General features: G+C 55.8%; 11 protein-coding genes across 11 annotated transcripts; 8 read left to right on the top strand and 3 right to left on the bottom strand.

Moving 5' to 3' along the window:
* Positions 1–234: 234 nt before the first annotated feature.
* On the top strand, positions 235–1,505 carry ACRALDRAFT_1060033 (uncharacterized protein). Its single transcript, XM_071016164.1, has one exon. The coding sequence runs from the start codon at positions 395–397 to the stop codon at positions 1,109–1,111; it is 717 nt and encodes a 238-aa protein (XP_070879031.1). The 5' UTR covers positions 235–394; the 3' UTR covers positions 1,112–1,505.
* Positions 1,506–1,747: 242 nt separating this feature from the next.
* ACRALDRAFT_205955 (uncharacterized protein) lies at positions 1,748–2,494 on the bottom strand (the record flags this gene model as incomplete). The annotated part of the gene is made up of 6 exons (XM_071021890.1): positions 1,748–1,947; positions 2,126–2,144; positions 2,217–2,232; positions 2,303–2,309; positions 2,374–2,419; positions 2,459–2,494. 6 exons carry the CDS (start codon positions 2,492–2,494, stop codon positions 1,748–1,750), a joined length of 324 nt encoding a protein of 107 aa, XP_070879030.1.
* Positions 2,495–2,545: 51 nt separating this feature from the next.
* Positions 2,546–3,813, top strand: ACRALDRAFT_1067328 (uncharacterized protein; the record flags this gene model as incomplete). Its single annotated transcript, XM_071017436.1, has 2 exons — positions 2,546–3,145; positions 3,208–3,813. 2 exons carry the CDS (start codon positions 2,546–2,548, stop codon positions 3,811–3,813), a joined length of 1,206 nt encoding a protein of 401 aa, XP_070879029.1.
* A 474-nt stretch (positions 3,814–4,287) lies between these two features.
* Positions 4,288–6,332, top strand: ACRALDRAFT_2116202 (uncharacterized protein). The gene is made up of 4 exons (XM_071023745.1): positions 4,288–4,875; positions 4,957–5,787; positions 5,843–5,915; positions 6,028–6,332. The coding sequence occupies exons 1-4, from the start codon at positions 4,607–4,609 to the stop codon at positions 6,268–6,270; spliced, it is 1,416 nt and encodes a 471-aa protein (XP_070879028.1). The 5' UTR covers positions 4,288–4,606; the 3' UTR covers positions 6,271–6,332.
* Positions 6,333–10,487: 4,155 nt separating this feature from the next.
* Positions 10,488–11,042, bottom strand: ACRALDRAFT_2056244 (uncharacterized protein). The gene has a single exon (XM_071021760.1). It carries the CDS (start codon positions 10,825–10,827, stop codon positions 10,516–10,518), a length of 312 nt encoding a protein of 103 aa, XP_070879027.1. The 5' UTR covers positions 10,828–11,042; the 3' UTR covers positions 10,488–10,515.
* A 916-nt stretch (positions 11,043–11,958) lies between these two features.
* ACRALDRAFT_1060034 (uncharacterized protein) lies at positions 11,959–12,491 on the top strand (the record flags this gene model as incomplete). Its single annotated transcript, XM_071016165.1, has 1 exon — positions 11,959–12,491. A coding segment is annotated over exon 1 (476 nt), but the record flags the coding sequence as incomplete, so codon positions are not given.
* A 1,150-nt stretch (positions 12,492–13,641) lies between these two features.
* Positions 13,642–15,303, top strand: ACRALDRAFT_1060035 (uncharacterized protein). The gene has a single exon (XM_071016166.1). It carries the CDS (start codon positions 13,652–13,654, stop codon positions 15,008–15,010), a length of 1,359 nt encoding a protein of 452 aa, XP_070879025.1. The 5' UTR covers positions 13,642–13,651; the 3' UTR covers positions 15,011–15,303.
* Positions 15,304–16,087: 784 nt separating this feature from the next.
* ACRALDRAFT_1060037 (uncharacterized protein) lies at positions 16,088–18,217 on the top strand. The gene is made up of 3 exons (XM_071016167.1): positions 16,088–16,810; positions 16,886–17,791; positions 17,896–18,217. The coding sequence occupies exons 1-3, from the start codon at positions 16,468–16,470 to the stop codon at positions 18,006–18,008; spliced, it is 1,362 nt and encodes a 453-aa protein (XP_070879024.1). The 5' UTR covers positions 16,088–16,467; the 3' UTR covers positions 18,009–18,217.
* A 667-nt stretch (positions 18,218–18,884) lies between these two features.
* On the top strand, positions 18,885–19,524 carry ACRALDRAFT_2094968 (uncharacterized protein; the record flags this gene model as incomplete). Its single annotated transcript, XM_071022699.1, has 2 exons — positions 18,885–19,271; positions 19,339–19,524. 2 exons carry the CDS (start codon positions 18,885–18,887, stop codon positions 19,522–19,524), a joined length of 573 nt encoding a protein of 190 aa, XP_070879023.1.
* A 439-nt stretch (positions 19,525–19,963) lies between these two features.
* Positions 19,964–21,218, bottom strand: ACRALDRAFT_2024086 (uncharacterized protein; the record flags this gene model as incomplete). Its single annotated transcript, XM_071020193.1, has 2 exons — positions 19,964–20,773; positions 20,877–21,218. 2 exons carry the CDS (start codon positions 21,216–21,218, stop codon positions 19,964–19,966), a joined length of 1,152 nt encoding a protein of 383 aa, XP_070879022.1.
* Positions 21,219–22,712: 1,494 nt separating this feature from the next.
* Positions 22,713–23,579, top strand: ACRALDRAFT_1067333 (uncharacterized protein; the record flags this gene model as incomplete). Its single annotated transcript, XM_071017437.1, has 4 exons — positions 22,713–22,769; positions 22,838–22,971; positions 23,066–23,222; positions 23,328–23,579. 4 exons carry the CDS (start codon positions 22,713–22,715, stop codon positions 23,577–23,579), a joined length of 600 nt encoding a protein of 199 aa, XP_070879021.1.
* Positions 23,580–24,478: the final 899 nt, after the last annotated feature.

Genomic DNA, 24,478 nt, shown 5'->3' with positions numbered 1-24,478 from the left:
ATTACGCCGCCAGGATCCGTTAATTAGGGCTATGCTGAACGCGTGGCAAATTGGGGGCATATTCAAATCGTCGTGATGTTTGGAAGTTGAAGGGTCATGATGAAAGATAATTACTTCGTACTTCGCACTGTGCTTAGTCACTGATATTTATTTCGGAGCTAGTTGTCCCCGCACCCGAAGCTCTGGATGTGGCCTGTGCTGTGCAGCTATGTAGCTATGTAAAGTTGCCCATCGGGATGAACAAGCGGCTTTCTTTACACAACCATCGCACCGTTCATTCAACGCAATCCATCTTTTACGTCACCAAGGCTGTGTGCAGCACACTACATCGCACGGAAGATCCAGAGGGATAGGATCCGCACTGCAACCGAAGCCACAGGGAATCATCAACAGCATGACGTCCTCGTTGCCATCTTGCACCAAATGCAAAAAGTCGCCTCCGGAAGTCAAACTCAAGCGCTGCGCCAAGTGCTGGAAATCGCCATATTGCTCGCGTGACTGCCAAAAGGCAGACTGGAAAGCGCATAAGAAGATATGCAGGACGCAGGAACCTGGCTCGTCCGCCGACTCGGACAACCCTCCTACATCGCCGCCCAAGGGTCTCGACGCCCCTGTCGCCAAGCCCTTTACCCGCCTCGAAAACGGCACCTGGCTGCATGACCGCTCCGAGAAGGACGTCTACCGGCTCCTCATCGACGCCTATCGCCTGCGCATGGAGGACAACTACAATCACGAGGGGGAAGCCGATGACGACAGCATCTACGGCGGCGCGCCCCACGGCCTCGTCGGATTCCGGCGCTTCCTCGACTTGGTGGCCGAGCGGGACAAGTTGCTGCCGCCGTGGTGGGATGCCGACAAGAGGAAGGCGTGCGAGGAGATGGGGATGGACCGTGGTGGCGGCAACTTCTACAACCTCGCGGCCGCGGTCGAGAAGGGTGAAATCATCGACCGTTATGGGGATCAGCGGTTCCCTATGCAGCTGCGTATGTTTGCCGAGGCCGTGTATCTGAGCGGCCCCGGCGGCGCGGACGGCACGAGGATGAGGGAGATGATGGCGTCGATGGAGAGCGGTGAGGGACAGGGCGGTATGACGTTCCTTAGCATGAGGTAACGCACTCGCAAGCCCACAGAGCGTCCAGGTGGTCATAGGTGGCTATGATCTCTGGGCATCCAGACGGGTTTACCAGGTGCATGGAATATGGAAGCACTCCTCGTCAATGCCGATAATGCCTCGCCATGACGCTCAGCCCAGGGCCGTGAGATTCTATGCACCAGGTCGGCATTGAAGCTTGCTTTGATACCCGTGGAAAAATAGTAACAGTGGCAGCTGGGTCTACAAGGAGGCCCAGGAGGCCCAGGAAGCAACCCATGATCTCTATTTTTGGAATGGCTCTTGGCAAAAGTTTGTTATAGTTCCTCGCAAGGCCAACTTATGAATAAGGCCAGTTGAATCTATAACAGATAAAATCCACCCCGGTTCTTTAGAACATAGCCCAGATCGGCTCAACAGTCAACACCTCTACCCTCCTTAACATGTAGGTGGTCGATACCAATGAGCCGGCGCGGTAAAGGAGCAAAAAACATATATTGTTTATGAGACAGGATATTCCGACTGTAGTTCTGATATAGACCCACCTTTTCCCTATTTCGGAATAACATACACATAGCTACGAAGTACGGTCGCAAACCACTCTAACGCCTTATAATGCCTTTTAACGCTTTGGATTAATTTGATCGCTTAGATTAATTAAAGGCAGTAGTTGTTATTGTTATTATTGTTATTATTATTGTTGTTGTTGTTATTATTGTTGTTATTATTGTTATTGTTGTTGTTATTATTGTTATTATTGTTGTTGTTGTTGTTGTTGTTGTTGCCTAGTCGCGTGGTTGATTGAAGTTGATTGACGATGATCTTGATAGCTTGATGGGTTGAATTGGCAATCGTACCTAGTATTTTGTGTGTGGTCTACGAAGTAAACGTTGATTGGCTGGAAAGGTGGGTTCCCTCAGAACTACTTCGTATAGTCGGAATATCCACTCTTGTTTATACCCCCTGGACTTCACCTAGTATATTATGTTGTAATATAAGCTCTTGATCTGATATATTGTCTATTCAGCATTGTACCCATTTGGCAACTACGCACCTTCCGAAATTCAAAACAGGCCTAAGCGGAATATCCTACATCTTTCGATATCCTATATGTCATAACCGTAACCTTCGGTCTAGTCCAACTACATTGTTGTCCAAGAGCAACGCTGGCTATAGGCTTCTATTCGTGGCTATTGGTTTCTAGAAAGTCACACGGTCTCTTTTTATGGACGTTTCTGGTAGCGTTTAGTCGCGTAGTTCGATTACCCTTTTCTCGCCATGACGTTGGTTGTCTAGGTCAACCTTGGCCAGCACAAACCCCATAGCTCCCTTCAGAGATCAGTACAGGAGGCCTTGCCTTCCAAAAACTAGCCGTAGCTGAGAATCTACGAGCTGCGCTAGCATTGGCTCTTATAGTCCATAGACTCCGGAGTGTGTCTATAACATACCGAAAACATGCCATCCGAGAAAAGCCATATGAAACTCACCGGGACTACCTTACTTCGGGCCCGAAAGCAGCGCCGGAACAGAATCATTCGCGAAATCTTTCAGAGCCTGGACGGCTTTGATTATACTACATATTCACAGCGCAAATGCCTTGATTCCTTGTCCGCCCACGATCGTGGCCAGACGCTCTTCAAATTCTTTGGCATTGACGAGGGTACGCTTGACCAAGACGAAGACACGACCTCGACTCCGACTGCAGAAAGAGTCGGGCTATGGGAGGTTATCGCCCCCAAGCTCGTGCAAGTACTTGATGCCGCCCTAGAGGCTTCCTACGCCAGACCAGATGTCAAAATAACTGCCAGACCAACTGATGGCGAAGCTGCGACTGCCGTGCGGGATAAGCTCATCGACCGGGACACCTGGCTAGACGAAGCACCCAGCTCGCAGCTGAAATTCCTCACTGATATCGTCTACCTGCTAAAGTCCGGGCGCTCCGCTTACCTCAAGACCCGTGACAAGGAGGTTAGCATGACAGGAACTCAGCTCACTGAGAACGACGACAATTCGGAACCGGCTCATGGCAGCTTTCTTTCCGACTCGGACGAGACGGTGAGCTGAACTAGAGCCTCGTATGCAAATGAGTCACGTCGGCTAACTTGGCCGAAAAACAGGTCAACATACGAGATGAGATGATTCATCAACTACAATCCTCCGCCGACGCATTGATCCGCCAAGTCGCCGAGCTCTCCCGCAACCGAAAAACAGCCCGTACCCACAACGTTGCCTACGAGGAGGAAGCGGCGATCCAGGCTGTCCAAACAGTGTACGAGGTGCTTCAGTCACCAGCGAAGCTGCAGAAATACGACCAAGAGGAGGGGCGAGAAGGCTCAGGGGCGTCTGAAGGAGACGAGGCTGATGCTGCCATCGACGGCGGAGCATCAGGTATCAAAAGGCGCATGGGAGCGGCCAAGGTGAAGGCTGCCCGCGTTTACGTCAAGGCGCTGGCCGAGACCTCGGGGGAGGAGGTTGACCTGCGGAGCCGAAAGATGGCTTTCAAACGAGGGTGGGACGCGTGTCAGGTGGCTCACGAGACGACGGGGGACCTCGTCCTGGAGAGCCTTCGAGACGCGTATAGCGCAATTTCGGCCAAAGCGGAAGAACGCGAGAGGGCTCTTGCTGCAGCGGTCGCTGAGAGGGATGCCCTACTTGGATTGCTTCGGGGGGTTGAAGGGGTTGAGGAATGGAAACCGGCCGCCGGCAAGCTAATGAAGCACTAAAACCGACGCTGGTGATGTGATGGACGGCCGGGGATACTGAATTTGGCTGAAGGGCTGCAGTTTGTAGCTCAACGGTGAGCTGTTCGCTGCATCAGGAAGACTGTGTGCTGTCCTGTCAAAGATGAGAAGTAGTCCATGCGGTGAGATACCTGGAGTCTGGACTCGGAGGTCCGGAGAATCGGAGAATTAGTGAGGTGCGCAAGGGATGACTATGATTGGTAGAAAGTGACTGCTAGCTTCCGTACTTTTTCCCTGGTTTAGCCAGCTCGGCGCGCAAGCCCGCTGGCGATCTGTGCGTCAAGTGGTTTCTGAAAATGGTAGTTCCGCGCAGATACACCGCAGAAGCACCACGGTGGATGCACTGCATCGCATGTATCCCCGTAGTTGCACCGGCTGACTTCCAGGATGTACCCTCGACTCTCCCAGAATCGACTCCAGAGACCGCCGATCCTTGATCTTGATCTTCATCGTCGCGTCGACTCACGATGCTACCGTCCATCTATACATTGTCGGAACCCCCCGACGATAACTAACCTCCGTCTCATTTTCGCACCCGTTTCCTCTCTCAGAAACTGCCATAATAGCTTCGGATCGTCGGGACCGAAGCGCCGTCGTTCTTTGGCCACCTGACCTGGAAACATCACACTCGAGCTTCCAGCGCTGCTTCTATCAGAACAATAAAGTCCAGACGCCTCTTGCTATCGAAACCACTCTATATCCTGGCTCACCGTCGGACTCGCCCGCCTCACGGTCCTCACCGCGCACCGACCTCGCTAGCACCCGAGTCTGAGTTATGGCCACCACCACTGTTGAAGCTCAACCCGCCAAGCCTTTGGAGGCGTATGAGCTCCGTGACGTAAAGCGCACCAGCAAGCCTCCCTCCAACTCGTCAGAACAACGGGAACCCGCCGAGCCGCCCAAGCTTGGTCTCGATGTCTACTTCAAGATTGCAGCGGCGGGCCTTTCCTTCTTCGTCTCTGGCATCAACGACGGCAGCGTTGGCCCTTTGATGCCATACTTTATCCGCGAGTATAATCTCAGCACCGCCGTCGTCTCCACCGTGTCTGTACCCCTTGGATAGCTCCTGGATGATCGAGAGAGAAGAGGGGAAAGGGAAAATACCGTACTGACTGGACCTAATAGCTATGTTGCGAGTTTCATGGGCTGGCTGATTGCCGCCCTCACCAACACCTACTTGATGCAAGTCCTCGACCTCGGAGGCCTGCTGGCCGCCGGCACCATTCTCCAGATCCTCGGCCACGCTCTGCGGTTCTGGAAAGCCCCGTTCCCCCTTTTCGCCGTCACCTTTATGATCGCCAGTCTCGGACAGGCGTACCAAGACACCGGCGGAAACACGTATTGTTCGGGCATTTTCCGCGCCCACCTCTGGTTGGCTTTCATCCACGCCATGTACAGCGGCGGTTGCCTCGTCGCTCCGTTCGTGGCTACCGCCGTCGCCACCGCGAACACCCCGTCGCGCTGGTACCTCTACTACACCTTCCCCCTCGGCATCGGCGCTATTAACTCCGTCGCCACCATCTTCGCCTTCCGGGATACCATCAGGATGCGGTTTTGGAGGAAGCGCGAGGACCGCTCCGACACCGACCGTGCCGCCCGACCTGGCAATGCGGAAGACGCGGCGACCGATGGAGGTCAACCGGACCCCGACCCCGCGCAGCAGACGGCCGGGCACCTCATGAAGCGAGCGCTGGGCCTCAAGAGCGTCTGGCTGATCAGCCTGTTCTACTTTTTCTTCCTCGGTGCCATCCTCACCGCCAGCGGATGGGTCGTGGAATACCTCGTTCAGGTTCGCGATGGCGATCTCGCCCTGATGGGGAACGTTCCCGCCGGCCTCAACGGAGGAGCCTTCCTGGGCCGGTTGTTGTTGGCCGAGCCCACTTATCGCTTCGGTGAACGCAGGATGATCTTCATCTACGCCGTACTGTGTTTGGCTTTTCAACTCGTATTCTGGCTGTGCGCATCCTGTTCCCCTTGAGACGTACGACTCCGTCGCTAACTCGTGGAACAGCGTGCCGAATATCATTGCTGCCTCGGTCGCCATCAGCTTTGTCGGTTTCTTTTCCGGCCCTTTCTTTGCCACGGTTAGTCAATCTTGTTCTTTCCATTTCCCCTCCGCTCGTCTCCCTCTTTCTTCGCCTACTTTCATCCATCATGACGACAGCCATGCCGACTAACCAACTACTTTATATCCAGGGAATGTCTGTGGGTTCCAAGCTTTTCCCGCGGGAGCTAAACTCAACAGCCATGGCATTCGTGTTTGTCTTAGCCCAGTCCGGTGGGGCCATGTTCCCATTCATCACCGGTGTTCTCGCTTCGAGGGCTGGAGTCGCCGTCCTGCAGCCTATTCTGGTGGGCCTCTGGGTTGGCTCCGGCATTAGCTGGTTGCTTGTCCCGAAGGTCAAGAAGGATGAGAACCCTGATTTGCATGGCGAGTAATTTATCTGAGGTGTTGTAATCATGTCTTTTTACGATATTCTGGCATCAAAATCATAGGCAGGCAGTTCTGTCTTTGCTAGGCAACCGAGCCTAGTCAACGATTTCATAGAGTGGAGAGTTGGTTAGAGTTGTATTTGGCTTCTTTATAATAATTAAGGCTTCTTAGAATGACTTCAATGTTGCCAACTATAGTAAATCAACACATACTATGCTGCTGACAAAACGGCTCTGATATGAAGAGGAAAGGGTTTTCTGCTACTCTCTACTCTACTCCTGAGCCCGTAGCGACCAAACAGGAAGGCACTGGTGCCTAGAATATTTAAAATTATGATTCCTTGCTTTAATGGTGACCGCGAGAGTGATTGAGGCTGCCTTAATAAGTGAGTAGAAGTCACACCCTCTTTCACTTATGTTGTTATAACGCACCTGCCACTGTTATAACTCTGAATAGAGACTTATCCTATCGCGTCAAGATCTATCATCGTTTGCCTCTATTTAAAGCCCACCCTGCTTCCCACTGTGTCTTCCTTGGCTTTCCTTGTATCCTTCAACTCTTTCTCTCTCTGCATTTCTATCCATCTATCTGCAAACCACTCTCGACCATTATCAACTCTTTCTATTAAGACTTCGTCAACTACCCTTCTACGTATCTTTCACGACACAGTTTTACCTATCAAGCAAGTGAAGGAGTTGCCTAACACAATCAAGTTCTCCCGGGCGCCTCGCGCGCACAAGAGCATAACAATGGCCCGGATAATTTGCTGGCCTGGAAGAGCCAAGATACCAGCACTTCTTCTAGCACTTAGCTGCCTCCTGTCATTTGGCATTGCCACAGGCACGTCACTTCTTTTCCCAGTCTTGCAATGGTAACCAGCTAACTTGTATACACGAATTTGTGTATTCAGCCAAAGAGAACGTCGTCGTCTGTCTTGAAAATGATGCGAATAAGTTTGTTGTCGTCGACGGGACTACTAAGATATGCCCTTGTGGCAACTGCGACTCGGGCTTCAACCCAAGCGCGGCATCTAAGACCATTGCCACGAATCGTTTCAGCCTGGAAGAGTACCAAACCCGTTCTGTTTACCAGGCTTCCACCACTCCGGTAGGCTCCAGCTCTGAACAGCCAACCCCTATGAGCACACCGACCGGTGTAGTCAGCCATGTAATCACAGTTTCGGTATATTTTCCTCACCGAGAACACGTGACCCAGCTGCTAATTCATGTCAAGGTCATTGGCGAATCGGATACCTCCCCCACAACTGGCGTGCCCCACCCGGGCTTGGACCCTGAACCGACCTGTCCTGCCTCTCCAACGACTCTCACTGTCACGGAATACAGGACCGTTGACAACACCGTCTTCGTCACTGTTGGGGCCGAGACCACCACGGCAGAACCTTCACATTCTTTGACTCAATTGATTCCCAGTGTTGTCAACGAGTCGGAGACTGGTATTTCCAGTCCCAAGCCTTCCCACCATGGCCCAGATGACGAGGCGCCGGTCGCTGCTTCGCAAACCACCACTTTGGTCGTCACGGAGACCGCCTTGACGACTGAGTTTGTTGACGCTCCGGCTACCGTTTCTCTAACCCCCATCTCGGTTGTCACGGAGACTGTTTTTACGACTGAGATTATTGAGGCTCCGGCTGCTGTTTCTCAAACCACCACCTTGATCGTCACGGAGACTGTCCTGACCACGGAGACTCTCGGTGCTCCTACACCAGTCACGAAAAATGGGGCGTCTACCGTATCCACATCTGCGCGTGTGGACGAGGATGCCACGGCTTCTCCCGTCGTGACGGCAACTTCACGTTCCACAGGGGGGCCTGCAAACACATCGTCTCTCCTATTCGATGATGGCGCGAGTGAGGCACATGGTCCACCCGACACGGCTTCCTTGGAACTAGCCACAGATGCCTCGTCTACTGAAGTTGAAGCCACCGCTTCGATCGTCGATGCAAGCACCTCGCCCACCGGTTCAAGTCCTGACACCAGCACCTCAGCCATCGATATCCCGGCCTCGATCATCCACACTTCTGCCCGTCATGACGGCATTGGCAGTTTGAGTGCTGGCACTGGTGCCTCACCCGCCTCGACATCCACGTCCATATTCTAGGGTAGCGTCACCTCCGTTCATCATGCCGACGGGACCTCCTCCGACACTCTGGGTGCTGGGCCAGTTGAGACTGCTACTTCGATTATCCAAAGCCACGTGTCTTCAATTAACACCTCAACTGGTGAGACCTTTACCACCTCGAGCATGGGAACTGCCACTTCAATCATTAAGAGTATCGCTTCGGGTGTCACGGCTTCTGACTCGATCAACCCAGTATCCTCCCATGTCTCTTCCCTCGTCTCCACCCGTAGTATCTCCTCTGGAGGGACGGGTGTTGGCGGCAAGGTCGCGCCTTCCGAGACTGCCACTTCTGTTATGCAGAGCAGTGTCACTTCAATTGGCGATCCTGGTGTCAACACAGACAGCCTGCCCGTCGAGATTCCTAGCTCGAGCAGCCGTGTTACTACCTCGGCGCGTGATGAAGTGGCTACTTCTACGCTCGACGCGAGTAACGCGCCTGCTGAGACTCCAACCTCGACCTCGAACGTCCACACCAGCACCTCACTTGTTAGGTCCGCTGGTTCCATCAGCAGCACCAGTGCATTTTCGGTTGGCACGAGCTCTACGCAAACAGGCAGCAATGCTGCATCGCAGCCTCAGAGTGACGAGTCCATAGCCAACACGAGCACACCGCGCGCTGGCACAAGCATGTCCATCGTCAGCTCAGGCGTTGCGACCGACCAGCCAACAGCCCCGAGTGTGGCTTCAAGTTCGGCATCTGTGACCACTGGCACCTCGAGCATTGAAGCCAGCTCCTCCTCCCATCACGAGAGTGCCTTGAGCGCTGAGACAAGCACCTCGGGACTCCCTGACGAGGATTTGCATGATGGCGCTGGCTCGACATCTGTCCCCTCGCCCAACGCTACAGCTACTGAGAGTGTCTCATCCAGCATCCCAACTTCGACCAAGTCCTCAGCGACTACGCCGACGTCACCTAGCAGCACTTCTAAGACATCTCGTCACCCATCTCACCGGCCAACCTCTTCCGAGCCCTCACCAACTGCGTCCGCAGCAGGCTCCAGCAGCCTTCCCGCCCAGACATCTGGCCCGCTTTCTTCTGAGCCAACATCTACCCAGTCTTCGTCAGAGAATGAGGAAACCAGGTCCTTCGAGCGGAGCGCCTCTAGTTCGTCTGGCTCGCCTGTTTCCTCTGCTCTTTCATCACCCACTTCTATTACTCAGCGTCCTGCTTCAACCACCAAAGCCTCCAACGACAAGGAAGAGAGCAAAGACGATGAGGACGATGAAGAGAAGGACGATGATGAAGGGAAAGAAGACGATAAAGACAAGGACGACGATAAGGACAAGGACAACGATAAAGACAAGGACGACGACAAAGACAAGGACGACGATAAAGACAAGGACGGTGGTGAAGACGACACTGACGAAGATGATAAGGACAGTGATAACGATAAGGAAGGGGACGGGGATGATAGTGATGATGGTGAAGACGACAAGGGTGACGACGATGATGATGACGATGATGATGACGATGGCGACGATGATGGTGAAGACAGGGATGACAATAAGGATGAGAACAACGGCAATAATAACGGCAAGAGCAACGGAAAAGACAATGGGAACGACAACGACAAGAACAAAGGCAATAACAAAGGTGGCGGAGGCGGAGGAGGAGGTGGTGGTGGCGGCGGCGGGAACCTTCCCGACGGTATCCTCCCTATAGGGCCACCCAGTATCGGTGGCGGCGGAGGCGGAGGCGGCGGTGGAGGCGGCGGTGGTGGTGGGAATCTTCCCGACGGTACACAACCCATAGGGCCAGGCGGCGGAGGAGGTGGAGGCGGAGGAGGCGGAGGCGGTGGTGGTGGGAATACCAACAAGCCCGACCCAGTAGATCCGGAGCAGGATCGAGACGACGACCTCACCACCACGCAAACCACCACGACCACCGACACTTCTACTTCTACTTCCGCTTCCGCTTCTGCCTCGGCCTCGGCCTCTGTTTCAGCCTCAGTCTCCATTTCAGCCTCGGTCTCATCCTTTTCCGCCTCGTCCGCTTCCGAATCATCGTGTACCGTCAGCTACACGGTCGCCCCCGATTGCTCCCAAGTCTGCGACGTGGCACCCGTGACCATCTCGGGGGTTGCTCATCCCACAAGCCGGACCACCACCTGCTACCAAGCCGCATGTGCCACCACAGTTCTCTGCAGCACCGTCGAGACAACAACGACCACATCCTTCTCGACGTCTACGCCAGAGCCAACGCTTGTTTGCGAGCCTGGCCTATGCGGTTTCCCGGGTGGTGCCTGTCTGCGGGAAGATGGCGCCCTGGGCAATCTCAATGGCGGAAGTGAGAAGCGCCGCAATGCTGTCCAACGTCGCGGCGTGGGAGATGGAGACGTCATCCTCACACAAGAACTGTCTCTCCCATCCAACTGGCGGCCCGGTGAGAACGACTGGTGGAAGAAGATGTGGCGAGTCGTCATGGACTACGGTGCCGGGGACGGTACTGACTTCGGGGTTGCCGATCATGCTTGGCGGAAGGTGCCTGGCGCGTCGTCCAGCACGTGGAATGCCTTTGAGGAGCCTTTCCAACTCCACGGGAATGTCCAAGTGCCTGGTCTGGGAGGAGGCTCTGGTCCCGTCTGGGGTTGCACAATGATGGTCGTTGCCTCGAAACACGGCGTGTACACCAACCACATCTGGCAGGTCCCCAACATGATGGAGGGGAATCCCGAGCGCTACCCCTGGGCACAACGGACATACTTCGAGGAGCGCGTTACTAAATTCCTCCGAGAAGGTAGTCACGGCAGCGATCCGAACATGGAGTTCTACCCACCGCTCTTCGCCTATACTCAGCCAGGAGGTGACCTCGACCCCCAGTCCCCCGACTTCTTTGGGGTCTGGATTGTGACGTCTGCCAATCAGGACTTCCCAGCCGTTATGGAAACGCCCCAGTCCATCTACAAGATCCGAAGCCAACTTGTAGCGCAAGGCATTCCCCAGTCCAAAATTCACATCAAACTGTACCATACGAACGTGCAGGTCCGAGATGACTGGGCGAACTATGGTTCTGATGGGGATGAACTCGGCGGCAGCTTTGATGGCAGTTCCAGATGGTGGTCAGGTCTCTTGTCCTGGCAGTATGCCCCTGGCAGACCTGGTCGTTCTCGCGAGCTGGTGATCAGGTTCGAAACTGAAGAGCTGCTCCGCAAGAAATGGTGTGATTGGGATCAAGATTCCGAGGCCGGACTTATCCGTCGGCAGGATGCAGATGGGAAGCACGCCGATGAAGAGGAGTGGCCGTTGGTCCTCACGGACGACGGCGCATGTCATGTCATGAAATGCTCTCCGCGTGGCTGTGTGGACTGCCAGACGACCCGCTTGATGGCCAGACAAATTGACGCCCAAAGCATGGAGGAGGTGAAGGACATTCTGGGTAACAAGCCTACTTCTCCTGCGACTTACAAAGGGGGCGAGAGCTCTGTCGAATGGTGGTTCAAGACGTATGTGCTGGCCCGAGAAAACGGACCTCGGATCGACTACACCACCAGCAGCGAGAGCGACGAGCATACTACAAGTCGCCTCCATCTGTTCGCGACGGGCGGTGGAGACGATGACGAGGACGATGACGATGGGGAAAGTGAAGTTCCTATGGGAAGCGGTGTGGGCCCCATTCGAGGCTGCACATCTATCATCGTCACGTCCCCCAAGGGCGTCTGGGAATCTCATATATGGCAAGTTCCGTCCTTCGATACTGAGGGCGAGGAAGACGACTATCCCCAAGACCCTGAATACTACTTTCAGAGAGATGTCGTGGACTTCCTCCGACAAGGCTATGGAGAAGGTAAGCAACCGGGTCTCCTTGAATACACGCGAGAACGCGGCGACCCGTTCCATGCGGCATCCCTTAGCTGGTTGCGAGTCTGGATCATCACACCGGGCGGCCGCTTCAACGTTCGCAAGCTCAGGTATGAAGACCGCATCTCGACGGTGTACAAGCTGCTCGTTGGAGAATTCAAATTCCCTGCCAGCACGATCACCATCGTGCCCTACTCCCCCGAACAAGCGGATCTCGAGGAGGAGGTGTCGGAGGTGCTGGACAACGAGTCCACTTCCCTGGAGACTAAGATGGAGGACTTCAACGAGGTGATGAAAATGCATGCCTTCGCCCCCTACAAAGGCCTCGCGTCATGGCAATTTGGACCTGGATTCCCGGACGACAAAGACAAGGAGGATTCCGAAGTTCAGGTGGCCGAGACGAGCGGCATGGTCGTCATCCAGCCACATGCCACAGCGGTTCCGACATCGACAACGACACAGGCAACGCCTTCTCCGGCCGCCGAGGCATCCCAGACTCCGGTTCGCGTCCCTCCTCGGGCGAAAGAGTTTGTCCTCCTCTGGCAGAACAGAGTCCTTTTCAGTCACTCGTGGTGCGGAAACGGTGAGCGTCCTCAGGGCTCACGTGGTCGCGCGGGTGGCGAGCTCCAGCACGGCGATAGTTGCTCTGTACCTCCTCCTGCAGTCGACTTGGTACCTCGGTGTGGCGAATGCGACGAGTGCATTGAAGACATGCGCGACATCAGCACGCCCAAGGGCAGGCGGCAGCAGGAGCAAACTTTAGCCGATGCTATGGAAATCGTCACCAAGGAGATTTTCGACCCCCAGAACTGGGAACATGGCGAGGTGGACTGGTGGCAGAGACTCAACATGATCATCGCGGTTAACGGCACAAGGCCCGGCCTTGGCTTGGGGGCAGCTACCAACACGCATGTGTCTACCGGCACACTTACATTGCTCAAGCCTACCAATCTGACCCAGGGGACAATTCTTACGCCTCGGATGGGAGGCGTGGCTCCGCTCTACGGCTGTGTCGGCATCATCATTGCCTCACCGGAGGCGGTCTGGACTGGACACATCTGGGAAGTGCCGTCATTCACTCTTGGGGTCGGCTGGCCCGGCCAGGAGGAGCTCGGCGAGAAGTTTCCCGGATCTCTGTCTGGCTATTACGAAGACGGCGTCACCAATTTCCTCCAAGACGTGGACGGCGCAACGCAACGTTCTGGGCTTGCGGAATATCTCGCACCAGGAGGCCCACTGAGCCCTGTCGATCAGGATTGGATCTACATTGGCATCGCGGCACCGGCGGAAAACCAAGTCGCGACGGAGGACGGGGACAAGGTCGAGCCAGTGTTTCTGAACTACATCCAAGACGCCATCACAGGCATCCAGACCGAGCTCGGAACGGCAGGTCTCGCGGACAAGAATACATTCCACGTCCTTCCCTACGAACGACACGACCCTCGCAACATGACCAGTCGGCCGCCATGGGAGAACCTGCTGTCGTGGCACTTTACACCTGGCGACCAAGTCGACGCGGACGATTTCGTGAACAGGGTAGTCAACGCGGAAAAGGCACGGGAACTGGTGATTCGGCTCGGCAAGGACACGGTGTTTCATCGAGGGTGGTGCGGTCCCCGGGCGGTGAGGACGCAGGAACCCAACATGGACATGATCTGCGTCGACCAGAGGGGTCTCTGCGGCGGTACGTGCGAGCTCTGCCATCGAGCCACGGGCAGCTTGGGCAGCCCGGATGACGATCCGCAGCCGCAGCCGGACATGTTCTCGTGGAAGGCCTACAACACGTCCCACTTGCACGGCCCACAGCCCGAATGGTGGGACAGGATGCGCGAGCACATCGATGCGACGGGGCCCGGGTACGGGCGCACAGGCGAATACGACGCGCACGAGGACCGGTGGTCGACCAGCGCCTACTTTGACTTCCTCGCGCCCGAGTCTGGCGAGCTGGGGGTCTGGCCGCGCGGCGGCGGCATCCCGCCGATTGCCGGCTGCACGGCGGTCCTCGTCGCGTCGTCGCGCGGCGTATGGGCGGCGCACCTGTGGGAGGTCCCGGCTTTCACCAAGGGCAGCGGCACGGCGGAACACCAGGACATCGAGCGCCTGTTCCCAGACGGCCAAGACGTGTACTTCCGAAAGATGGTGACGGAGTTCCTCCGGGCCGGCAACACGCGGGGCGGACGCAGGAACCCGGGGTTGGAAGAGCACGCTAACGAATTCGACTGGACCAAGGAGCCGTTCGTGCACGCCATCATCATCACGCCGCAGGCCGGGGCCGGGCGCGACCGCGTTGCGTACCCGGAGCAGGTGGAGGCGATCAAGCGGGTCCTGCGGGACACGGTCGAGATTGCGGACGAGGAGATGCAGGTGTACTTGTACGTGCCTGCTCCGTCTCTCGGCATCGAGCGGCACATTGGGAGTCAGCTGGCGTATGACGGCCTCACGTCGTGGCAGTACTCGCCGTCGCACCACATTACTGTCCGGGGCGAGAGTCGGTGGGTCAGGAAGTTGCAGGTCCAGTTCAACGCGCATCCCATCTATGAGCAGCACTGGTGCCTCGGGGGGGAGACGTTTGGAGTGCCGACCAGCGACAGCATTGACGATTTCTACGTCCCGGAGAGTTGCCCTTCTGTCATGCCCACGGCCACGGGGGAGAGGTGCGAGAGTGATGCGGGTTGCAGGAACCATGAGTGCGTTGGTGCTAATGAGGAGGCGCGGTGCACGTATATGGGGTTTATGCAGGGAGAGGACGAGATGGAGTCGATTAGGCTTGATCGTTTCTGTACCTGCGTGGATATCAGTGTGGGATGAAGGTAGTTGGTTAGGGGTAGATTATTATGGCGGCGACGTCACATAGATTTGGGTAGAGGAGTTAAACCGGTGTCCCTGTCTTGTCAAAGTCGATTTCCTAGATGACACACGTGCATAGGATTCGTGGACTGAGGATAAATCTTGTAGGTCACATCTGCTGTCGGCATAAGTAATGTGCCCAGTAGCGGGTTGCCACCACGGGCTGTCGTGTTCGGAACATGATGAAGATGGTGAGGGAGTTAATAGCCACAAATGGGGACTAATAATATAGTAAACCAATATAGTAAAGAAGGTTGAAGCTTGTCGTCATCTGCACGGGGCGGGTCCATTCCGGAGGAACTACGAGGCCCGATCGGACCCGGCATCGGAACCTGAGGTACCTCCGGGAAGCTCCGCCAGCTGACAACGGGCCTGGAGTACGTTGTAGTGTCCATACAACGTACATTGTAAACTTGAAGGTAAATCGGCAGGAACCGTTCTCCTGCCGATTTAACGGAGATACCTACCTTTAAAGCCTATCCCTGATTGTTTCCCATGACGCACAGAAGTGTGAGACATGGACTTGAGTATTTCGTGGGGATGAAAACGGTGGGGAAGAGGGTGGGGGCAGAGAGGTGGGGTGAGTTTCAAAAGCCATGGTACGTTGTACGTTGTACAGTAACTCGACATAAGTGTCGAGCCGATGTACCTAACTACGCACACCTATAACGTGGTGTTGTAAGTACATTGGCTCGACAGTTTTGTCTCGTCACTGTACCTATTTGGACGGTGGCCAGCCCCTGAACGCATCTCCCAGCCTCATGCGACATGGTGCTACAGTCACCGGGCAGTTCCTTGGTGGCGGATTTACGGCTTGACGTTGGTCGAGTTGCGGCTGGATGGACCCGGTACGTACAACGTGCTTGTACAGTTGTACTTCGTACATCTTCGTATAATTACCTGTATCCAGCAAAACGTCAGAATAACGAACAACTGACAAAGGAAGCACAGAATACAAAGGTAACGTGTTCCCTCCGGGCCATCCGCCGTCGTTTATTGCCTCAACTCCTCTCGCTCTCCTCTCCCCTCTCCCTCCTTGAGCGCCTCTGTTGATCTGCATGCATAATACCTTATAACTCTTCCTGAATTTAGACGACACGGCTCATTCCACAATATCCGGTCACTAGACCCGCTTGAGCTGTCGATCTTGAACTGAAACATCTGCTTCTCTGCCGGCCGACGATCAACTACCGGGCTCGGCCATACCACGACTAGGAGATTGCAAGGAAGTTGATTCCCCATGGGGTATTCAGTCCGGTCTCCCCTCCGGCTTCATCAATCGACCCCTGGGTCCTGCACCGCCCATTAATTCCCATTATTTTCCTCCCGACATCTTCTTTTCCCTTGCAACGTATGTGTCTCCGTCTCTGAACCTGCCAGAGCTCCCTTTTCAAGCTCCCCTTTGTTCAGTCGACAGCATGGGGAAACTCATGGCGGGCCTCTACAGTCGCACACTTTCTACCCGACTCCGATATACCGCCATTGCCGTCTTCAGCTTGACCCTGGGCATCTGGCTCCACGGCACCCTGTCCTCCGTCTTTACCACACCATCTTTCGTCTTCGCCGCCCCCGTGGTTCCCCCGTATAATCGCCATGTGTCGACAAACATCACATACGATGCCATCGTCGTCGGGGGAGGGCCTGCCGGTCTTTCGGCGCTCAGTGGCTTGGCCCGCATGCGCCGCAACGTGCTCATGATTGATTCGGGGAGCTACCGCAATGATCCGACGCGGAGAATGCACGACATTCTCGGTTTTGACGGTTGGTCTTTTCTTTTTTCTTTTTTTTGTCACTTCTTTCCTCATCGTGGCAATACTCACTCTCGTGTTCCGACAGGCGTCCCCCCCGAATATCTTCGCCATGTCGCGCGGGCCCAAATAGCCCACTACAGCACAGCAACCATGGTCAACGGCACCGTCACCGCCATCTCCCCCGTCTCCTCCCCCTCGACCCCCGACCACGACACGCCCACCTACCCCACCCTCTTCTCCGTCGACGCCCGCTTCCCCTCCCACACCCCCGAAAACAAAACCCTGCACGCCCGCAAGATCATCCTAGCCACCGGCCTCCGCGACGTCCTCCCCTCGACGCCCGGCGTGCGCGAGGCCTGGGGCAAGGGCATCTTCTGGTGCCCCTGGTGCGACGGCCACGAGTACGCCAACCAGCCGCTCGGCATCCTCGGCCCGCTGCGCAAGATCGCCGGCATGGTGCGCGAGATGCGCACCCTCAACCGCGACATGATCGCCTTTGTCAACGGCACCGACACCCCCGAGGCCCGCGCCGAGATGGACGCCTCGCAGCCCCGCTGGGAGGCGTACCTCGCCTCGCACAACGTCAGCGTCGATAACCGGCCCATTGCCCGCGTCGTGCGGCTGGTGGGCGACGAGGAGGCGTTTGGCGAGGAAGAGTGGCGCCAGTTTGACGCCATGGGCGTGCCGTCTGTTGCCCACCGGGATCTCTTCCGCGTCGAGTTTGCTGGGGATGCCGATGGTGGTGGTGACGGCGGCGGCGGGTTCGTCGAGCGGGCAGCGTTCCTGGCGAGTTTCCCGACCGAGCAGGCGTCGAGCGTCGGACCGGACATGGGCGTCGCGCTGCTTGGAGGTCGCATGGCCGTCGATCACGAAAAAGGGCTCCTGACGAACGTCCCGGGTGTGTACGCCGTCGGGGATGCAAACTCGGATAATGTGACCAATGTACCGCATGCGCTGTTTAGCGGGAAGAGGGCGGCTGTTTTTCTGCACAGTAAGTCGCAAGTCGTGCCCTCTCTCACTCAATTCCTCTCCCCTTGCCCGATCCCCGTCAGGTGCATAGCTGCCTCATGCTGACTTGGGTCGTTTTTGCGACAGTGGCACTCGAGGATGAGAACGAGCAGATGGAGTCATTGAGATACGCCGCGCCGAGAGATCAGGGAGCGAAGCGACCAAAGGGCTCGCCAAGAGGCGGGCGAAGCGTGACATGAATGCGAGGCATCTCATCAACGGGAAACCTGGGAGTTCATTATTTGGGCGTACTACCGGCCGGTACACTGCGATTTTGTGTTTATGGGATTGGTTTGGTCGTTAGAAGCAACAATGGCGTTGGGTGAGTCGTCGGACTTTTTCTGGTAGAAAGATGGGTTTAGAAATTAGATGCAAGAATCTATTGATGGATGGCAATGATGAGTACTCGGCAACGATGCGGGATGCTTCTGGGCTTGCTTAGTCATGCAAGGGCCGCAGGGAAGTTGTGATTAATCAGCTTAGTGGGACCATGACACACCAGCGCCAAACCCAGCGAGTACGTACCGCATAGAATTCGAATGTACAAGCTACCGTAAGTAACCGTAGGTACAGACAGCTAGGTTGTCATAGCAAGCCACTTATTCATGTAACATGGCTAGAGTCATTTGAGAAGGGATAAAATAGATACCCTTTAATTGTGTTGTAGTATTTATTCGTAGTTTGGGTAGCAACTGCCTTCTGCCTTCTATCTTCGATGCAGAGACAATCGTATAATAGCTGGGACTTTGGTGTACAGTACATGCGAAAGTGTACTTCAGCGCCGCCGTCATGGCCCCATGCCACATGCGACGTCTCCCGAGTGGGCCGGACAAGCGGATCCGGTTAGATCCACTTAAACCCCGCCAGCCGTCACTGGGTACTCGGTAATCTAGAGCAAGATTCGTCCGTCTCGATTCCCTTGCCCGGCTTCCATGATATAAACACTATATAATAACCTGAGGGTCGCTTTTTCCGAGTTATTTGGCGCATTGAAAAGGAGAAAATAAAATAAAAAACACGATCTTCGAGTTACGGCATAACCTCCATCTAACCAATCAACCCATATCGATCGCAAAATGGCCTCCTTCCGATCCATCATCGGCGTCCAGCCCTCGACCGCCTCCACAAACGACAGCGTCCTCGTCATCGTCGACGCCCAGAACGAATACGCCAAGGGCAAACTCCGCCTGTCGGGCGTCGAGTCCTCGCGTCCCGTCATCGCCTCCCTCCTGTCCAAGTACCGCGCCGCCGGCGCCCCCGTCATCCACGTCGTCCACGCCACCCCGCCCGGCGCCCCCGTCTTCACCCCCGGCACCGAGCTGGCCGAGGAGTTTGACGAGCTCAAGCCTCAGGGCGCCGAGAGCGTTGTCGCCAAGCAGTTTCCCGGTTCTTTCACCGGCACGAATCTCCAGGAACTCCTCGAGGCTACGGGCCGCAAGAAGGTCGTCTTGACGGGATACATGGTGAGTAGCTTAGTGAACGGGAGGGGGTTTCGCCAATGAACTCCTGCTGACACTCGACACGACATAGGCCCACGTATGCATCTCCACCACAGCTCGGCAGGCTGCCGAGAAAGGATGGGATGTTCTGGTCGTGGAGGATGCCGTCAGCACTCGAGACATTCCCGGTGCCAAGGCCGAGGAGGTGAAGCGGGTAACCCTCTGCGAGATTGGCGACGCTTTCGGAACAGTCGTGCAGAGCAAGGACATTGCCTAGACTGCAGCATCCCGTTTCTGTGGCACCGGCTTCCGTAGTATTTCATGTTTAGAAAGGCTGACACTACACACATGCGGAGTCGGAGCCTGAAAATCCTAACTTAAACAGAAAGTAGAATAGAGATAGGTTATCCCTCGGTAATTGATAATAGAAATACCTCGCAGTCCGTTTATGTCTGCATAATGTACCCAGTCCCGGCCCCATAACGCCCATTGCAGCGAGGCGTGACAGAGGTAGGGCCGGCTACCGATCCATGAGCAGCTCGCAGAGAGCCTCGGATAGGGCCCTACCCGGTCTCGCAACCTCGCCGAGAAAAAATTCATTCGTTCGTCAAAAGAAAGAGTCAGAGAGACCGTAAATCCTCCACTCCAACACCGTTCCCGGTATGGCCAGTTGCCAAGATCCCCCCGAGGTTTGACTTCGTCCAGCCCGCCAATCTTCACGCACCGGGAGCCGGCATGCCCGCATTGGAAGCGCTCTCGCCAACACGGACCTCCTCTTCCGGCACGCCGACGCCGACGCTACCAGCCACGCTCTGCTCACTAATCGAGGGTGCACGTATACTCGGCCGGTCCCGAGGGCCCGCGACACCAGCACCGACGGGGGGAGGAGGAACAGAAACGTTGACGCCAGTGCCGGTGCTCGTGGTGGTGCTGATGCTCTCGCTACGACGTTCGCGCACCATGCGTTCCAGCTCGCGGATGCGCTTCTTCAGCGCCTCGTTCTCCCGCATGGTGTTCTCGAGCTGCTCCCGCTGCAGCAGTGCCTCTTCGTACCGTGCCGTTCCGGGAACGAGGCCCGGCGCCAGCGGCGACGAGTCTTGTGTGTGGCTATTGCCGCCCGCCGTCGTGGTGTTGGAATAGCTGCTGGTCGTGGGAAAGTAGCCGGGAATCCGTTGCGAGGGGGGCACGTAGCCTACGCCTGAGAAACTGTCGCCGGCCGGCGAGGTTCCGGTGATGCTGCGGTGCGAGGTGGAGCTGTTCTGTCGGGACAGCGGGGTGGCAAGTGGTCGGGCGAGCCCCGAGGCAGTGGAGGTGTTGGCGGAGCCCATGGTCGCGGCAAGACTGCGGGTGCTGGTGTTGGAGGCTGTGCGGTTGTGGCGGCGGCCGGCGCTGGAGGGGATGGAGAAGCCTGCGCCGGTGAGAAGGCCGGAATCAGTGGGTGTTTGTTGTTGCTCGTGCGAGGCGGTTCCGGTTGACGTAGAGGATGTGTTGGAGGCCACCGATGCGTTGTGGGCGACTCGAAGGAGCTGAAGTTCTCGAGAGAGACGATTGACCTGCGTGGAAGGAAAACATGGACTTAGCCGGGCTACTCAAGAGGACTGTCATGCAACGGAAACGAGATGTACGTACCACAGCTTCCTGCTCCTTCTCCAGCTGGCTGTGTAGTTCGGCGGCCGTTAGCGGCCGGGGATGGCGGAGCGGACCAGTCCCAGAGATGGAAGACGTATCGGCGGATGACGGCGGGGGGTGGGTGGGCACCGGGTTGCTGGTGCTAGATAGGGAGGAAGGGGTGAAGCGAGGAGACGGCAAGGACGCGTTGGAGTAGCGGCGGGCTTGTTCCACGGCCGGTTGGTTGGAGGGAAGAATATTCAACGATGGTGATGGAGGGCGTATTTGGCCTGTGGAGTGATGTCGGGAAGTTGGATGAGGAATGGGGCGCGGCGATGCTGGCACCGTGTTGAGATCCGGCATGACTGACGATGATGCTCGAGGACTATGGTGATAGGAGAGGGTAAAAGAAGTGGTTCGATGGAGACTGTCCAGGTAAAGACAGCACCGAATTGATTGCGAAAGGAGCCGCAAGCCAATAAAATGGGTAGTTGTCGGTCGAAGTGTTGAGGTGTTGAAGTGTCAAAGGGTTGGAGTGGACATGGTGCATGACGATACATCAACACAGACGGTAGGGCGACCCCACTTTCAGCCACAGACGACCCCAGCCTCACTTTCGTTGATTTACACGTGACTGCGCACGTGTTTCTCCATCCGTCTTCCCTGGCCCTTGCTGTTACCAGACACACTCTTCTCACACTCTTCTCATCAGACCTTATCCTTTTGACTGGAGAGGGAGAGTTTGCTGTTTCGTCCTCCCCCGCGCGCAGTTCTCTATCCTTCATCAGGGGACTGGCCATCTCTTTAGCCAACCCATGAACTAGTAAAGACCAGCAACTTTAGTCTCAGCGACTTCAGCGACGCCATCATCTCCGACTGATCATCACAGGGAAGCTCCCGCGAACACCAAACAAGAATCGATGGAAGAGCGTCTCGGCATACATACCGAGTTGAAGACGCAACACATCAGTCTACTACAGAAGCCTGTAGCCTCGTCCTATCCATCCCCACGCGCCGCTCCCGCCGTTTACGATAGCAACCGTGCAACGCATCAACCATGTTCTTTGTTACTCGGACGTTTCGACGCTTCTCATCAATCAAGTCGCTCAAACTACGACATGCCCTAGAATATGATAACCACCGTGCCTGTGAAGAATCGCAAAGGCCAATCATACCACGAGATCTGCAGTACTATCCTCCCGCCTCTGAATCTCTCAGATGCCCCGATTAGGCAGGTAGCCGCACGTCATGGGAGAAATCCCCGCGCGACTAACGACTGCCCATCATGCGAAAGGCGTCAGGTGTCAGGCATCGGTCTTTCACAGCTATCTTCTTTCCAGTGTTCAGGATATTTTCCCATTCCCAGAGGTTACCAGAGCGTTACACTGGCAGTAATAACGGACTGCGTGGCATTATCCGGCCTTGTGAATGGTCGGAACCGCGATTTGGTGCCGATTGAGTGGCAGGATTGCGGGGCCGCGCTTCGGCATACAAACTGTTGATCATCGCGTGCAAAGGCAGTGATGTGCACTTCTATCTGTGCCTCTGCCTCCCCCATCCACTCGTCTTGACCGCGGCTGCAGGTCTTTGACAAAGGAGGCAGGTGGTTTGAGTCCATGCACAATTGTCCCTCTACGGACCTGGCCTCGTGGGGTTGGCAAAGATCGTGAGACTTACGAGATGGGTTTGGAGATATTGGGACTGGAGAGAGGTCAAACTTCGAAGCGGTCTGAAGGACTGATACTACTTAAAGCCCTCGTCGCCCATCACCGGTTGGCTATGGGTGATTCCAAGTTGGTCCCGTCGTTCGTCGCTCCTCCAGCAGACCGAGGTCTCTCTCTCCCCCTCCCCCCAAAAATGAAGGCCGTCGTTGCTGCTCTGCTCTCCACCGCCGCTGCGGTCGCCGCCATTCCCGTAAGTTGAATCAAGCTTCACCATTTTCACAAGCCGGACAACATCTAAAGTCGATGGGATCAACACAGCCCGGTATCCCCAGCGGCTGGGAAGCACGCTCCCTGCTCTCTTCGCTGTTTATCGCCGAGCCCGTCGACAAGGGCGACTACGACCGCGACCTGTTTCCTCACTGGGAGGCCGTCGAGGGAAACTGCAATGCTCGGTACGTCTACGTTTTAACATGTTTTGTTTTCTTCGTTCCCGTTGCCCCCAAATCCAAACTGTGGTTTGTGGCCTAACACTGACCGTTGAATAAGCGAGTACGTCCTGCGACGGGACGGCAATAATGTCGAGACCGGGAACGACTGCTACCCTACCTCCGGGACCTGGACCAGTCCCTTTGACGGCGCGACGCATAGCGTGCCCAGCGATGTCTCCATAGACCATTTGGTGCCGCTGAAAAATGCCTGGATTGTTAGTTGTCCTTTGTTCTTCCCTTGGCTTCCGTTGCCCATTGGAAAGGGAGAGGAAACGAAAAGAAAACGAAAAGAAAAGGAAGAAACTGACGAGGATCTCCAGTCTGGCGCTTCGCAGTGGACAACCTCCGAACGCAAAATGTTCGCCAACGACGTCGAAGGTCCCCAGCTCTGGGCCGTCACCAGCAGGGTCAACTCCGACAAGGGCTCCAGCACCCCTGACGAATGGCGGCCTCCCCTTTCCGACATCCACTGCGACTATGCTGCCGCTTGGATTGTAGTGAAGGCCGCCTACGGCTTGACGGTTAGCTCTGCCGAGCACTCTGCACTGGATGAGATGCTTGACTCTTGCTAAACGAGAAGCTCTCTTTTCTTTTCCCGAGGGATGCAGAGGTCATTTGTAATGCTAACACTTCCTCGTTGCATTGACTCGTCACTTACTGTACAGCCCGCTTCCCGAGGCTCAGACGGATGATTTAAGGCTGCTTCGTGCAAAGAGATCAAAAAGAAAGTCGCTGATATTGTCCTCCCAACACCCAGACTATAAACACACATCATTAACCGATTATTTTTATGGTGTCCCCTAACAAGCCACAATGCTTGCCCACCAAAGATCCAGAGATCGACCATTTCGCTCCAATTCCGAGTCATTAATTTCACCCCCTTATCCAGTCAGTATCATAGCAGATGGGCAGGCTTGTGCATGATGCATATAGAATGAAGAAACGCATTGTGATTTCTCACAAGCCCTCACTAGTCCATATCCCTTTTCCGTCAGCCTTTGTGTTCGCAGAGAATGGGAAGGTGGGCGGGCAAAGTGTAGTGGCGGGGGATAGGGAGGACAAAGGCCGGCCGAGACGGAAGGACAAGGGCGCGAACGAGGTTGGACTGGCTCGAACAACCCGTACCAACACCCCAGAGACGTATTGCAGGGAAAAAATAAGAAGAGAAAAGGGGGGGGGGGGGGGGGGGGGGCCCAAGGGTCCGGGAAAAAAAAGGGGAAAGGGCAGGGGGAAAAAAGGGGAAAAAAAGGACCCCCACCACTTTACAGAAAACCCAGGGAAAAATCCCCGGGGACCCCCCCCTGGATTCCAATTCCCATTTCAGGGTTCAAATCAGGCCTCGCCTTCGGGGGGCCCTTTTGGCCCCCCCCCCTTTGCGGCGGCATCGGCGGCGGCGGTGGCGGTTGTGGCGGCACCCCCATTTAATTTTGTGGCGGCAGGAAGGGGCCCGGGGGGCAACAACGGGCCCCCA

This window comes from Sodiomyces alcalophilus, assembly GCF_042370955.1.
Source record: "Sodiomyces alcalophilus JCM 7366 unplaced genomic scaffold ACRALscaffold_1, whole genome shotgun sequence".
In the NCBI taxonomy this organism is placed as follows: domain Eukaryota; kingdom Fungi; phylum Ascomycota; class Sordariomycetes; order Glomerellales; family Plectosphaerellaceae; genus Sodiomyces; species Sodiomyces alcalophilus.
This window is presented reverse-complemented; position numbering and strand designations above follow the sequence as displayed.

Bases quoted from the DNA above. Each gene is read 5' to 3' on its own strand.
- ACRALDRAFT_1060033 (XM_071016164.1), top strand. From the start codon at position 395: ATGACGTCCTCGTTGCCATCTTGCACCAAATGCAAAAAGTCGCCTCCG.
- ACRALDRAFT_1060037 (XM_071016167.1), top strand. From the start codon at position 16,468: ATGGGGAAACTCATGGCGGGCCTCTACAGTCGCACACTTTCTACCCGA. The intron at 16,811-16,885 runs GTTGGTCTTTTC...GTGTTCCGACAG, and splicing joins CGACATTCTCGGTTTTGACG to GCGTCCCCCCCGAATATCTT. The intron at 17,792-17,895 runs GTAAGTCGCAAG...TTTTTGCGACAG, and splicing joins GGCGGCTGTTTTTCTGCACA to TGGCACTCGAGGATGAGAAC.
- ACRALDRAFT_2056244 (XM_071021760.1), bottom strand. From the start codon at position 10,827: ATGACGACTCGCCACATCTTCTTCCACCAGTCGTTCTCACCGGGCCGC.
- ACRALDRAFT_1060035 (XM_071016166.1), top strand. From the start codon at position 13,652: ATGACCAGTCGGCCGCCATGGGAGAACCTGCTGTCGTGGCACTTTACA.
- ACRALDRAFT_2116202 (XM_071023745.1), top strand. From the start codon at position 4,607: ATGGCCACCACCACTGTTGAAGCTCAACCCGCCAAGCCTTTGGAGGCG. The intron at 4,876-4,956 runs GTCTGTACCCCT...TGGACCTAATAG, and splicing joins ACCGCCGTCGTCTCCACCGT to CTATGTTGCGAGTTTCATGG. The intron at 5,916-6,027 runs GTTAGTCAATCT...CTTTATATCCAG, and splicing joins CCGGCCCTTTCTTTGCCACG to GGAATGTCTGTGGGTTCCAA.